This window comes from Protomyctophum bolini, assembly GCF_963924005.1.
Source record: "Protomyctophum bolini genome assembly, chromosome: 9".
Taxonomy (NCBI): Eukaryota; Metazoa; Chordata; class Actinopteri; order Myctophiformes; family Myctophidae; genus Protomyctophum; species Protomyctophum bolini.
This window is the reverse complement of record NC_137870.1, coordinates 30,755,909-30,768,594: the sequence shown is the minus strand read 5'-3', so window position 1 is coordinate 30,768,594 and position 12,686 is coordinate 30,755,909. Positions and strand designations below refer to the sequence as shown.

Below are 12,686 nucleotides of genomic sequence, written 5' to 3'. Positions count from 1 at the left end.
TGCTCTGTATTGGAAATGAGTGTGCACAATCAATGTAGTCAAATTGTAAAAAAACAAAACACGCAACACAGGGCAGCAGTAGCTCAGGAGGTACAGCAGCTGTCTGGGAGCTGGAAAGTTCCTGGTTCAATCCCTGCCTCCACCTGACCAAGTCTCCAAGTGCCCTTGATCAATACACCGATCTTGCCTTGCATTTTGTGATCCACCAAGAGTTTGTAAATGTGTACTGCATGAGTAATATCATTTATAATGATGCATCTCTCTGCCTTTGCAGCGTGTGAGAATGAATGTGTGAAGTGCCTTGAATGGTGGGAAAAGAAAGACAGCCACTATATAAATTCAGTCGGAGACAATAAAGTGCATTCCCCAAAAATCAATATAAAAAGAGCTGACTTAAAGAAGATATTGTTGGGGTCACTATGAAGCCTGCTCCCAAGATGACAATGAGAAGTAAATCCCCTGACCGTAACTTTTAATCTACTGTATATTTAAATATAATAACCCTGTATTCTTGCAGCATGGTGTTCAGCAGGGAGGCGGCGGTCCGACTACTAAATAGTGGCTGTAAGTGCTATAGCAATGATGCTCCTGATGACATGGTGTTGGGAATGTGCCTCAATGCCCTTGGACTTCCTGTCACACACAGCCCCCTCTTTCACCAGGTTATTACACTGTCTGTCTTCAGATCTACACTCCGTCAGTGTCTATCTCTGTGGCATGCATGTCTGTTTCATCCCTGTCAGTGTCTATCTCTGTGGCATGCATGTCTGTTTCATCCCTGTCAGTGTCTATCTCTGTGGCATGCATGTCTGTTTCATCCCTGTCCAATTGACAAGATTAGAGTTGGCAGTGTTCAGCTTAAAACAATTTGACCTGAGATCAGATTCTAAAAATGTCTTTTACATCCTGACAGTTTTCTGAAAAAGCTGTTTCTATGTCAGTGGTTCTTTGATTTTTCAATAATAGATCTGCTATTTTTCAATAGGTAAAGCATAACATAATGCTAACACCAAAAGGGGTTCCCGCCCAAAATAGGTTAAAACAATTTGTGTAAATATAGCATATATAATATGATATTCCTGTAGTGTATCTTCATGTAGCTCTGTCTCACTGTGCAACACACCTGTTTGTGATTGATTGACATTAAAAAGTGTTTTTACATTCCAGGCACGACCAGATGATTATGCCAGAGACTTCTTGGCTCACCAGGTGCCAATCTCCTTCCATAAGCACTGGAATATTGACCCTATTGCTGTTTTTAACAAATGGCTAAAGAACGACTTGGAAGCAACAGGTTCTGATGGACCTGATAAGAGCACCAAGACAGAGTTATAATCATGTAAGCACACAACTTGTGTGTGTGTGTGTGTGTGTGTGTGTGTGTGTGTGTGTGTGTGTGTGTGTGTGTGTGTGTGTGTGTGCGCGTGCGTGCGTAGTCATGGATGGACAATGTTGTAAGGATGTATTCTACATTGATGATTGTGTTTGTTTGTTTTGTGAATCTTCAAGAATGATAAAATAAGGACTGTGTGTGTCCATGACTTGATATTTGAGTACATTCATGACTGCGAGATTTCATTCAGTTGCATGTTGAGGTTATTGGTATGTTTGGAAATATGAATCTCATATATTATATGGGCATATTTATATCAAAATGTTTGTCTACAGTAATGCTTTTTGTGTTGAATTTAGGAGATCCTCTTCTGAAGGATGTAACAACAGTTACTAATGATGTATATTGTGCTATACTGTAAGTATTTTGACATAAAATGATCCATATTTGGGGATGTGTTGTCTCATGGAGTGTAATATATGAGTCCTATGTTAGATTTTGTTTTGTTCACTAGCCATAAAAAGCTAAGAACAAGTTGTCAGACACACTAAGGTTTACTTTGGTATTGTCCATTCTAATTCAAATGAATGTGTTGGTGAAAAAGTCTCATGTTATATATATTTCGCTCGGCAAGAATTTTGTATTTGCAACTGAAGAAAGTGTTTACATGAGTCATCAGATAAGGCTTTAACCATCGTTTTATTTTTGATAGTTGCTTACAAATTGCAATCTATTGTAGGATGATCAAAAACATCCTTTGAATTTGCCTCTGGGGGCACCGTGGGCTTCCACTTGTAGAGACCGGATGTCGCCCGTTCACTCTCTTTTAGCGCTCCATTTCTGGCCGCACGTGTCTCTGTTTACATTCTTAACTTCATGTTGTAACAGGTGTTAACGCTCTGAATCTGTCTTGAGAGATTACTACAATACTAATAATGTTAGAGATCCATGACCGATTTATATATTGGCACAGACGTAATTGTTGTCAATGATGCCAGTTCCCACCCATTCACCCGTTGTCAGAATACCAGTGCAGTGCCCACCACCATTATGACAATGGACCAATTATGGAGATTCAAGGACCTCTGACACTGAAAAACTGCTGATGTCGTGTTGATGACATACAAGGGCATAAATCGGAGACAGACCGACCTGAGTTTGAAAGTACACGTTACCACTTATATGCAACGGCACAAACATGATGCAAAGATCAACCAATCAAATCGATAATTAACGTGGGGAGAAGCTCTTTAAATCATTACATCATAGTATTTTTGAGTGGTGCTAGTCACTCTTATGTACAGTTGTGTCACGTGTCTGTCCCTGTCAAATCATCACATTTAGAATCTGAACAAGTAAAATGTTATGCAAGTTAAGAATCTAGATATCAGTAAACATACTGTATATGATAACAGGTGCAGACACAGAGTTCTATGGGGGCGCCAGCTGGCCTTCAGTGGCCTACTGGTCTATATGCTACATATAGGCTCTGGCCTGACAGTACGTCACGTGTTCGAGTCCCGTTCATGACGACCTTAGCTGCACCCCTTCTCTCTCTCTCCCTCTTTCCTTCACTATAAAGGTTCTATGGGATGAGGTGTGAAAAGATGAGTTTCCTGATCCAGGTGCGCCAGAAGGGCATTTTTTGTTAAAAAAGAGGGACACCACAGTTAGTGTAGTTGACTTTGAATTCAATTCTAAAATTGTGGTATAATCGAAGAAATATGAAACAATCAGACTTGGTGACTTTGGTTCATCAACAGACCATTTTTTTTTTATTGGATGTGAGCAGCAACGTGTAACGAGTGGAGTGAGCAGAGATATGTTAACATTTAGGGACGCTGAAGACCAGCCACGGCCACGCTGTGCCATTCTGGATCAGTTGTAGAGGTTTTAGAGAGTAGTAGTCCGATTGACGATTGAAACTTTAGGAGCTGTCGGAAAGGTCTGATCCCACTGATGTTATAAAATACAAACCTACAGGAGCAAGTGATCGCTGAAATGTGGGCCTTGAAGGACATCTGACTCCAGGATCACTCCCAGACAGGTTCAGGCAGTTTGAGGAAGAGGGTGTTGATGGAAGTGAAAGGATCCTACAGGGGGGCAAGAAGAGAGGCTCTGTTCTGTCTATTGAGCTTGAGGGGGTGGGAACTGGGAAGGCATTCACTGTGAGATGTCATTCTGACATGCAGTGATAAGAGTAGAGTTGACAGAACCAAGGGATCCAATGTGAAAAGGAGAGGATAATGCAGTGGTTGGTTACTAATTTATATCTTACTGCGAAAATGTATAGTAGAAGACAGTGCTGTCTGGGGCGCCCGCCGCCCGCTGGCCAAGTGGTCCAGATGCATGCCACATAATAGGCTTTGGCCTGACGGCACGCTGCATGTTGGAGTCCCGTTCATGACGACCTTTGCTGCGTCTCTCCCCTTCTCTCTCTGACTCCCTCTTTCCTGTCCATCTTCACTTGAGCCTTTAAAAAAAAAGAAAGAAGACAGTGCTGTCTCAGTCTCAATGGGGCTATTAAGGGCATATTTGACTAGGAACATTAGTAGTTTCCTACCTGACACACACACCCGTGTGAAGTGAGGGGCGCTCTTATCATCGTACAGCATCCAATAAAATAATGCCCCAATAAATAAATTTGCTCAGACACATACAGTATGATCTAAATTCTCCTTTCATTGTCAATGGCACGTTTGTCTTAGCACAAAAAGCTGATTTGCACATATGATGTAGATTCTGCCCTTCAACCCTTCAAAGCCCGGATATATTTCTACTTGCAAAAAAGAGATTTCAACCTTACTACTACTTTCTACTACTAGTACTTCGCAGAGGAAAATATGTGAATGTGTGTGTGTGTGTGTGTGTGTGTGTGTGTGTGTGTGTGTGTGTGTGTGTGTGTGTGTGTGTGTTTGCGTGCGTGTGCGTGTGCGTGTGTGTGTGTGTGTGTGTGTGAAAGTTTCATGGTAATCGAACACTGCATTCATGATTTGTTGCATTTTGTGCAAAAGTGGCCACACTTTAGATTAGCTGCTCACATAATCATGGCTGGATGGACACTGGACAGACAGCCTCACTGTCCTTCGGTCATCCGGCATAGTGGAGACTGTCCGTGACACACTGCATCTGTATTGAAAGTATACATTCATCATTTACTGTAAAGAACCATATTATGATTCACTTTGAGGATTTCCATATTGCACTTTAACATTCAAGATTGAATAATGTATTACCATTTCTATGAGTAATTGATTTAAATTTGTTTTACATGTGTGCTCAGTATAATGAGACTCGAAGGAGCCTACTGTAACTGAAAGGATATACTGTTATGGAATATTAATTCAAGATTGTGCTTATATTTTATTCATCAAGGCACAATTAGGACGTCCAAAACTTGTTATTGCTACATCTGTGTTTCAACAAGTGCAATAATTCATATTTATCTAACCATGATCCCAGATCAGCTCACATATTGTATAGTTTAATTATTTTATCCTTTCTCTACCTTTATATATTTGATAACTTTATCTGTATACATTTCTTTAATATTGTTGTAATTCATCGTAATGCACCAAGATTTTCTCATATTTCTCAATTTCCTCATATTAACCTAACCACTCTGGCAATACAAATATCTTTGTGGGTGGTTTTAAAAAAACCTGAAAATCAGCAGTAATTTAAGGTATATTCAGTGATTTAACTTAATTCAAATATCACTTATTTTTGTTTTGTCGTGATAATCCCCCCTACTATAGAGTGTGCTGAGCATATAAGGAGTTCCTCCCTGTCGTAAAAAATGTAGGTTTCGTTTTTTGGCTAGGTGGCCCAGCCGTCATCCAATCAGGACAGAGAGGGGCCTTCCGCCAATCATGATCGAGCGGGGGCGGGCCTTGGTGTGTGTCTGTGATGTTGGCCTGTGTGGCATCACACTGTAGTGTGTGCATGTGCACATCTTGTTACAGGGGCGGACCGTTTTTTTTCACCCAAATCACTGAATGCTCCAGGACCATGATCTGTAAATGAGCTTCATACACTGTACATACACATACTGTACGAATTGGCATATACAAACAAAGAACCTTCTACTTTCTTGTTACACTTTTCCCACCTATCGTGTGTCTTCTACCTGGAGAAAAGACTGTTTAAATCTTTCTTCCTGGCCCTGTCATAACTGTTATATTGCCTTTTACTGTATCAGGTCAGTGGAAATTGGTTTCAACCATCTCTCATGAACTCTTTGAAGTTGTAAATAGAAATTGTTTATTTATTAATCTTTTTGGCTTTTCGACTTTATTGATAGATGTATAGTAGATTGACAGGAAACGGGGAGAGTGGTGGGGGGGAACGGGGAAGACACACAGCACAAGTCGTCGGGGATCGATTGGGACTCGAACCAGTGTGGATTATCAGCCTAGGTGCCTGGACCGCTAGGCCGGCCTGGGCACTGCACTGGTCTACGTTGGGAGTTAAATGAATTGTCTGATTATGTTGGTTCAGTTCCGAGTGCGCACTGTTCACCAAATGTCTATTATTACCATGCTCTCCGTTTGGAGGCCAGACTGATGATTATTGCAGTGCTGAATCTTTCAACATGTCAGCACAAAATGTGGAAGGAGGTAATCAAGCATGATAGTTGAATAAAGCTTCATTGTTCTATCTTTGTACAGAGACTTTGATGGTAGTGAGATCCAGGCTGCCTCCACTTTTGATGTGGTTGGTTATGTCATATGGCTGAATAGAATATGCACTTGTAATGCTCAGCAATTTAACTGCATGAACTTACTGTTGAATTTGCTCATTTATTTCTACCAGCTGTTCAGACCAAGTACAATGAAAAAACGGTTTTCTTACATTACAGGAGTTTAATTTCATGATATCACATCTTCTATATTGCTTGTGTTAACCTTCCCACCTAAACATGATTGCTCTTGCAATGCTGTAATGAGTTTTCATTGTATTGCAGACAGTTATATCTAAAGAAATTGCTTGTTTAATGATGACTCATCAATGTCATCCCCAGTTAGTGTATCCAAGGTGCAAAGCAAGGGTCACATATTTAATTAGCAATTAATATTATACTGTTAATGGAACAGAACATGGGTTTGTTAATGTTTATGAGACAACAGATTTCACATTGGTGCGAGTGTTTTGCACACCTACAGTACAAAGACGAGAGGAGTAGACCAGACAAGGACCCCCACATACTAAAAGAAAAACCTTTAACAAATACGTTTAATGGGAATAACAACTTCCGTCATCATCAAATGATGAAGGTATAATACTAGACTTAAACTTTGTTATTAAAATTAAACTTTTTCTTGCATTTTGAAGACTGTGTGGGAGTTATTTATTTTGGTACATTGGTGCAGATAAAGTACTTTTCGTGCTGGATATACTCTAATGGAATTTTACACCATTTTGACAGTACTGGCTCAGAATATACTGTACTACCAATATTGCTTTTTGCAGAACCATATGGCGTAGCTCAATCTCTTCATTCATTTTGTTACAGCTTTTATTGAATTTCCTATCCATACGAGATTTAATGTAACTGATAACATCTTTGATTGAACTTGACAAATATAGAACTATGTGAGGAACATTTGTGTAGAAGACAAAGAGCCAATATCCCCATGGTAAGTGGTTTAATTTCAATGTCCTCCATCCTTGTTTCTTCAGATCACAGCATGTCAATCAAATTAAAAGGCTGCCAGAAGAGATTTTCCATTCCTTCCATATATTGAGAGAGCTGACCAGCTTTAGACCGCAGTTTACAATCACAAAGACTTACTGATGATTACTGAAAAAGTAAATTGTGTTAAAATGTCTCGTTTAAGTAATCTACTAGTCAGTGAAATCACTATACTTCTGTTGATGTCCTCATGATGCACAATTATATTGATTTCTTTTTTTCTCACTTCACATCATACAGGGAGGTGGTAATTTAAATTAAACCAAGCCCATTGGATCACCTACCCTACAGCTTCAATCTGAGTAGATCAGAAGTCTCCATTATAATTATAGTGCATGCCCAACCATAGCGCTCATGCACAGTACCTTTGATTGGCCCATCTGTCGCCGCTGTTTGCATTTGCAATTTTAAGAGGTATTCTTTACACAAGCCTTGTGACATGAATTATAGTGTTGTCCTGTGGTGGTGTGTTACTATTTCTGGGGGAAACAGATTGCTGATAAAGGCTATAAGGCAAACAAACAGCCATCTTGCACGCATCTGTGCCAAGTCCAGCTTTCTAGCCCTCTGAGGGGAGATTAGAAGGTAAGAGAGATTGAAACAAGACAGAGGGAATGATGAATTGGTGCATCAGCTCCAAGATAATGATACGCAGTGCTTAATGTTGGTTTCCCTATAGGGTCCTGGGACTGAGGCTACAGATATTGTGCAGATGTTCCAGACACATTCTGGCGGTCATATCCTTGTCCCCCCATTCGGTTCTCTGCACTTGTATACTTGTATACTCCATAGCCTACTGCATATTTTCTAATAATTGTTCCTCAAGGATAACAGCAGGTTACAATGTAACCCAGGTTCTCTGAGTGATCTCTCCACCATATGGTTTATGTAGGGTGAACTGGAGAGATAGTCTTGACATGATAGAGAACAATCGGATGTGGTGTAAATTGTAATTAAAAAAAAAAAGGGGGAATTAGTTCATCTACAAACTCACCACACGTCACAATGTGAGCTTGTAGATCGGCTATTTTCACCATGCAACACTGAAGTATAAATAGGGTTTAAAGTTGTTACGGTAAAAGCTATGCTGCAAAAAGAGATCAAGAACAAGACAAGAATCGTACTGTAAATAGTCTCTAGACTCTACTGAGATAGAGATGTCCTTATTGTATCATGGATTTTATTTTTGGCAACTTACTGTAACAGTTGCAGAAAGTGACATGCAAACAATAGCTCAATCTCCTTGAGGAGGGATTGCAAAGGCAGTCCAGCATACAGAATGCATTCCTGCTGAAAATGTGCACTGAGCCATAATACCCACCCTACTGACATTACTAGCAACTTTGACAAGCCTTCCCAGGCTTCTTGTTAAAGATTCCCAAATCCATCCACCAAAAACTTTCAAGTAACATATTAAATTATATTCATTGTATAACAGAGTCAGCAATTGATTTACACACGAGAGGAATTAATCATCATCTTTAGGACTAACCTTGCGTTACTCCCTTTTGCATATGGCATCAATGTTGGCAGAAAACAGATTATTATGAGTGACAGTAACTGATTCAACCTCCTCCTCTGAATGATTATCTTACCCGCTGATGAAATCATGCACCATATGCTCATGGTCTTCTCCAGTCCCCACTTTAATGCCAACAATAGCAGTGTCATCATAACAGCTACGTCAACATCCGCTGTTATGATATTCCAATTTGCATAATTTTAAAGATGGTTTGCTCGCAAGATATAGAGAAGAGCAGAAATATCATCTCTATACACCCAATGTGGCGTTGTATCCAAATTATAAAAGATGATCCATATACTTCCAGCAGTTGCATCAACCATTGTTTGCTTGAGATAAACCATCCAGAATAACTTCTGTTGCCACACAATTCTTTATAATGTCATTCCAACCGGCTTCTTATTTTTTTTACCAAAGTCAATATAACTGCTCATACATTAACTGACATAGATGCAGTATTTCTTATATTTTGTAATATTTCTTCCTTCATTTCTAGGTCCCCCTCACAGCAATAATAATACCATCACCTCCTAATCCTTTTACACTGCAGGGTTTTTACATTTTATGTGGATGCATCATTAGATTGTTGGTAGGATCTAGTTATACAATGTGCCGGAATATCATTCATATTTGACAGTTTCTTCCCTTAACTTAGATGGTCTTTTTTTTCCTTGAGTGATATGAAAGAAATGATGGATCCTAACACTAAAGGAGCCCAAATATATTATTCATATTAAGATTATACTCATAAAGCATAATGATTTGAGACTCCATCTCATTCTATAATTTTGTATCCAACGCAATGTCTGTTGTCGAACCAAAACATCAAAGATTTGACCTTGGTCGAATGCTAATTGGGCCCACAGCACAGTTTCTGTGTTCTACATCTGCGGTTCATCAATACTATATGGAGGACTCCTGAAACAAAACTAGATGTGTTTAGTCGAAGCAACCCTACAAGACATTGAGAACAACTATTGATGTGGTCTCTGACCCCGGCCCCTGCTTTGCATGCTGCTGCATCAGTGGGTGGCTGATGCTGTTGGTCAAGTTACCAGAACGGAGCTGTAAGCTCCTTCAGTGGGTATAGATTCTGGGTCCTATCTTGAATCATGTCTTGAACTACATGCGTTACACATTGAGGGAAACTGTGTTATAATTAGCCTGATTGATTGATTGATTGATTGATTGATTGATTGATTGATTGATTGATTGATTGATTGATTGATTGATTGATTGATTGATTGATTGATCGGTTTATTTGCTGTGGGGATCCATGTCTCTATTTTTGATATCCCATCTCCGGTCATTCATTTTGATCACAGGTGCAGATAATATTTTAATTCTACTTCTGGTCAGGCTGAATTCTTTGTGAATTAAGTACATTGCCATTTCTTTTTGGGAAAGAGACTGACTGTCTCTCTGAGTTTTTGATGGTATCACAATGTAGCAGTTTATATATATGTATTGTTTTTGTACAAAGAAGTAGCTAGGGCTTAAGTGAGAAGAAAATGTCACTTAATTTTTGCTGCTGTGCATGGCAGCCCCTGACCATACCTCCATACCTGTCTGTTTGGACCATGGCACTCAAAACCTGCTTTGAGAATCTCTTTAATAGATATATAATATTACATTTAATCCAAGCTGAAAACCACATATGCTATCTGAATCGAGCACTAAATTGACATGCATGAGTGGCATAGCCATTTTATATATAGAACTTCTATTCCATATCTATTCTATTCTGTATTCTGTGAACCAGATGGGTAAAGGAAATGTCCTTAAATCTCAAGCTGTTTCATCTGAACAGTAAAGATATTTCACCCACATGCCTGAATGTTTATTTTTAGGCATTTAAAATGTGTGATGTGTTGTTAATTCTGTTTTATAATTATCTCTTTACTGCACCTGGTAGTCTATAAATTGCCACTGCGGTACAGCTCTATACTGTCACTGTGAAGAGCCTTGGTGTGCAAGTGCAGTTGACAAAGCCATTTGCTAGAGCAAGCAAGCATCTTGAAAGAGTACTATGTCATCCTGAGTGGTAAATTTTTGTCTGATAGGTTGATGGCTGGCTATTGAACACTGTCAACCCGGGTCAAGATATCCATGCTCCTGCCAACATTAGCTGCGTCTCTGTACTGTCTAGGTGGGAAATGCAAGCCGTCTGTATTTTTAAGTGATATTTCCAACACTGTTTCCCCATAGGAGGCACATGATAGGTAGGTAGGCCTACAGTAGTATTGAATACTTTATGATTGAAATTATGTCTGCTTCAAGTTGAAGCCATATTTCACATAGTAATTATACTTTACTCCATGCTGTAAAAGTGTGAATGACAATAATTACAGGACTACAACATCCTGAAATTCCAATCCAATGAATAATTGAAAAGAATAGCCTTTCCCCCCTGCACCTCATTCATTGTGCTGTCTGCATGATTACCAGTCTTCACAGCTGTACACAAAATGTTACTTTCATCAGCCATTCCTTTCTAATAATAATTCTCTGATGCCCTCTGCTGGATCCCCATATTCTTGATCAAATTATTTTCTCTGGAAGTCTGAATTATGCCACTCTCAATATGGTCAAATGAGTGTTTGAATTTGTTTGTTTGTTTGTTTGTTTGTTTGTTTGTGTGTGTGTAGCCTACTCAATAATTTGAAGATACAAAATGAATGTATGCTGTAGGACATGGTGGCTTAGCAAACAGAAGCCAAGTGCAAGTGGTAGGTAGGCGTGAGGTGTAGCCTATATGGATCACACTTGTTTTGCATTTGCCTATACAATAAACAGTACCAATTTAAAAAAATATGTACGATTTTTATCTCTTCATCTCCCCCCTCCCACGCGCGCGCGCGCACGCACACACACACACACACACACACACACACACACACACACACACACGTGAATATGATTGGGACTTGTCTTGGCCTGGCTGGGACATACTGTATGGTTTGGTACGATGGGCCCGCCACCAGGCTGAAGAAATGCAATGCCTTCCATGCGTTTCATTATTCAACGGTGCAGGCTCGGTCTTGTTGCTAGGGGAGGAGTTTGTATCATGGCAGGAGAGTTGATGGAGAGACGATATTGAGCAGAAGTGTGTTCCTGACCTGAACAAGTGCAATTTCAGGGTCCACTCAGGCAAAACCTTCGACGCCACACTTCAGGAGATGGAATACAATAACTGAAGTTAGCGTCCTCAGCCGTCCTGAGGTATTTATCATTCTTTTGAATGTTTGTATGGCACATGCAGGCACCTTCACATTCTCTAATCTCTACAAATGTACGTTGTTATCGGTGCGAGCGCAACAGCAGCAGTAGGAACTCAACTGTTTTTAATTGGAATCATTCCAGAGCCAGGCGATTCCTGTTTCCTGGCCGTGACCTTAAGCCATTGACTGTATCATTAACTCTACCCTCAACATCAAAAGAGGTGAACATTCCTAACTTATAATACCCTTACATTTTGTGAACTGCATAATTACAACCCCATGCTTTTTCAAGGTTTATAGCAAGCCAGAAAGTTAACCTTCATATGCTTTATGGAGATATTGTGGCAAGACTTGAATACATTAAGTAGCCTGTTATATTGTTATTGTTGCAACACGATGTGGTGGCCAGGGAATTGAGGGAAAGACAGTAGCCTATTTTAATAATTATTACAATCCAAGCTAATTATTTATTTGAAACCACATATTTTTACTTGCATGCATTTTGTTCCTTGGCTATTTCTAAAGGAAATTATTTTCATATTAACTAATTACCAGATAACTTTCCATTTGTCTGAAATTTCCCTTATTTAACTAGTTATGTATAGGCTATACTGTTAATTTATAGGCATTACTAGGCCTATTATGCTATACTGTTCATCTGTCTTTCAACAAGTGCCCAATTTGTTCTGTTACATTTTGAGAAAAATGTGAAAAATATGCTTTATTGTTGAGAAAATATCATAGCAAACATTCTCATATGCAAATATGATATCTCAATATATCATGTCTTTTCAAACAAGCTGAACTTGATTTTAGTGGGTGTTCTTTTAAGGCAGATACCAAATGACATTGAAATTGCAAATAAGTACATTTATTTTGAAACAGGCACAACAAAATAAGGAAAAAGCTTTTTAA

General features: G+C 39.3%; 1 protein-coding gene across 2 annotated transcripts in view; it reads left to right on the top strand.

Moving 5' to 3' along the window:
- b3glcta (beta 3-glucosyltransferase a) overlaps nucleotides 1–1,994 on the top strand; it is a 67,732-nt gene extending 65,738 nt beyond the window's left edge. Inside the window, exons 14-16 of one of the 2 annotated variants that reach the window (XM_080772196.1) lie at nucleotides 518–662; nucleotides 1,168–1,339; nucleotides 1,693–1,994. In XM_080772196.1, the coding sequence (XP_080628322.1) occupies nucleotides 518–662; nucleotides 1,168–1,335 (313 nt within the window). In that variant the 3' untranslated portion in view covers nucleotides 1,336–1,339; nucleotides 1,693–1,994. Of the gene's footprint in view, nucleotides 1–517; nucleotides 663–1,167 lie in introns of both variants that reach the window. The other variant, XM_080772195.1, reaches the window with a different exon arrangement.
- Nucleotides 1,995–12,686: the final 10,692 nt, after the last annotated feature.